The following is a 939-nucleotide window of genomic DNA, read 5'->3' on the forward strand; positions in this document are numbered from 1 at the left end:
ATGGGCTGCAAACACCCCGGGATCTGCCGGGGATCTGGAGCTCGGGTTCGCAGCTGCCGGAGCTCCCGCTGAGGTTTTGTGGGAGAAAACGGAGTTCCTTGGGATCTGAGGGCCAGATGTGGCCCAGCTGCCTGTTTCCTCGTGCTGCTGAGCCCCTTCACAGCTCACCCAGCTCCTGACATCAGTGAATTATGGATTGCTGGTACCTGAGACCTGTAAACATGCTCCCAGTTCAGTCCTTTGCATTAGACTTTCCAGAGGGACTGGAGAGGAGCAGGGAAGGGGGGGCAAAGGGGGACAGCTGGAAATGTTCTGCCCTGGTCCACACTATGTGCCAGCCCATCTGTCAGGTACACTTAGATAACCACAAGGAGGGAAGCTGGGCAGTGCCAGGGCACACCTGGCTGTCACAGCAGGCTGGGCACACACACAGTCAGAGAGTGCCAGAATGGGTTTGTTTGGAAGGGACCCGAAAGATCATCCAGTTCCAACCCCCTGCCACGGGCAGGGATGCCACTCCTTGGATCAGGTTGCTCAGGGAATGGGATGCCCTGTCTCAGCTGAGGGCTGGAAGGTTCTTACCATGCCTTGACTCCTTTTTTTGGGACCCCGGGGGACGTTTCAGGCCTCCTTTCCTTTCCCATCGGTGTCAGGGGGCTGGAACTGGAGGGTCACTCTCAGCATCCTGCTGAGCTTGTGTGGTGTCAGAGGTGGGGGTCTGTGTGACAGAACTGTCCTTCTCTGCCCCCTCCCTCCCCTGCTGTCCTGCAGTTCATCGTGGAGTGCCACGGGAACACCCTCCTGCCCCAGTTCCTGGGCATGTACCGGCTCACGGTGGACGGTGTGGAGACCTACATGGTGGTCACCAGGAACGTGTTCAGCCACAGGCTGACTGTGCACAGGAAATACGACCTGAAGGTGAGGCTTTGGAGGGCTCCA

At 58.5% G+C, this 939-nt stretch overlaps 1 protein-coding gene across 1 annotated transcript in view; it reads left to right on the forward strand.

The window, feature by feature from the left end:
• Positions 1 to 939, forward strand: part of PIP4K2B (phosphatidylinositol-5-phosphate 4-kinase type 2 beta) — a 12,143-nt gene that overhangs the window by 4,322 nt on the left and 6,882 nt on the right. Inside the window, exon 3 of the mRNA XM_029965864.1 lies at positions 772 to 918. Within this exon, the coding sequence (XP_029821724.1) occupies positions 772 to 918 (147 nt within the window). The remainder of the gene's footprint in view (positions 1 to 771; positions 919 to 939) is intronic.

The sequence above is a fragment of the Manacus vitellinus genome, unplaced genomic scaffold (assembly GCF_001715985.3).
Source record: "Manacus vitellinus isolate BGI_N305 unplaced genomic scaffold, ASM171598v3 scaffold_120_pilon, whole genome shotgun sequence".
NCBI classification, from domain to species: domain Eukaryota; kingdom Metazoa; phylum Chordata; class Aves; order Passeriformes; family Pipridae; genus Manacus; species Manacus vitellinus.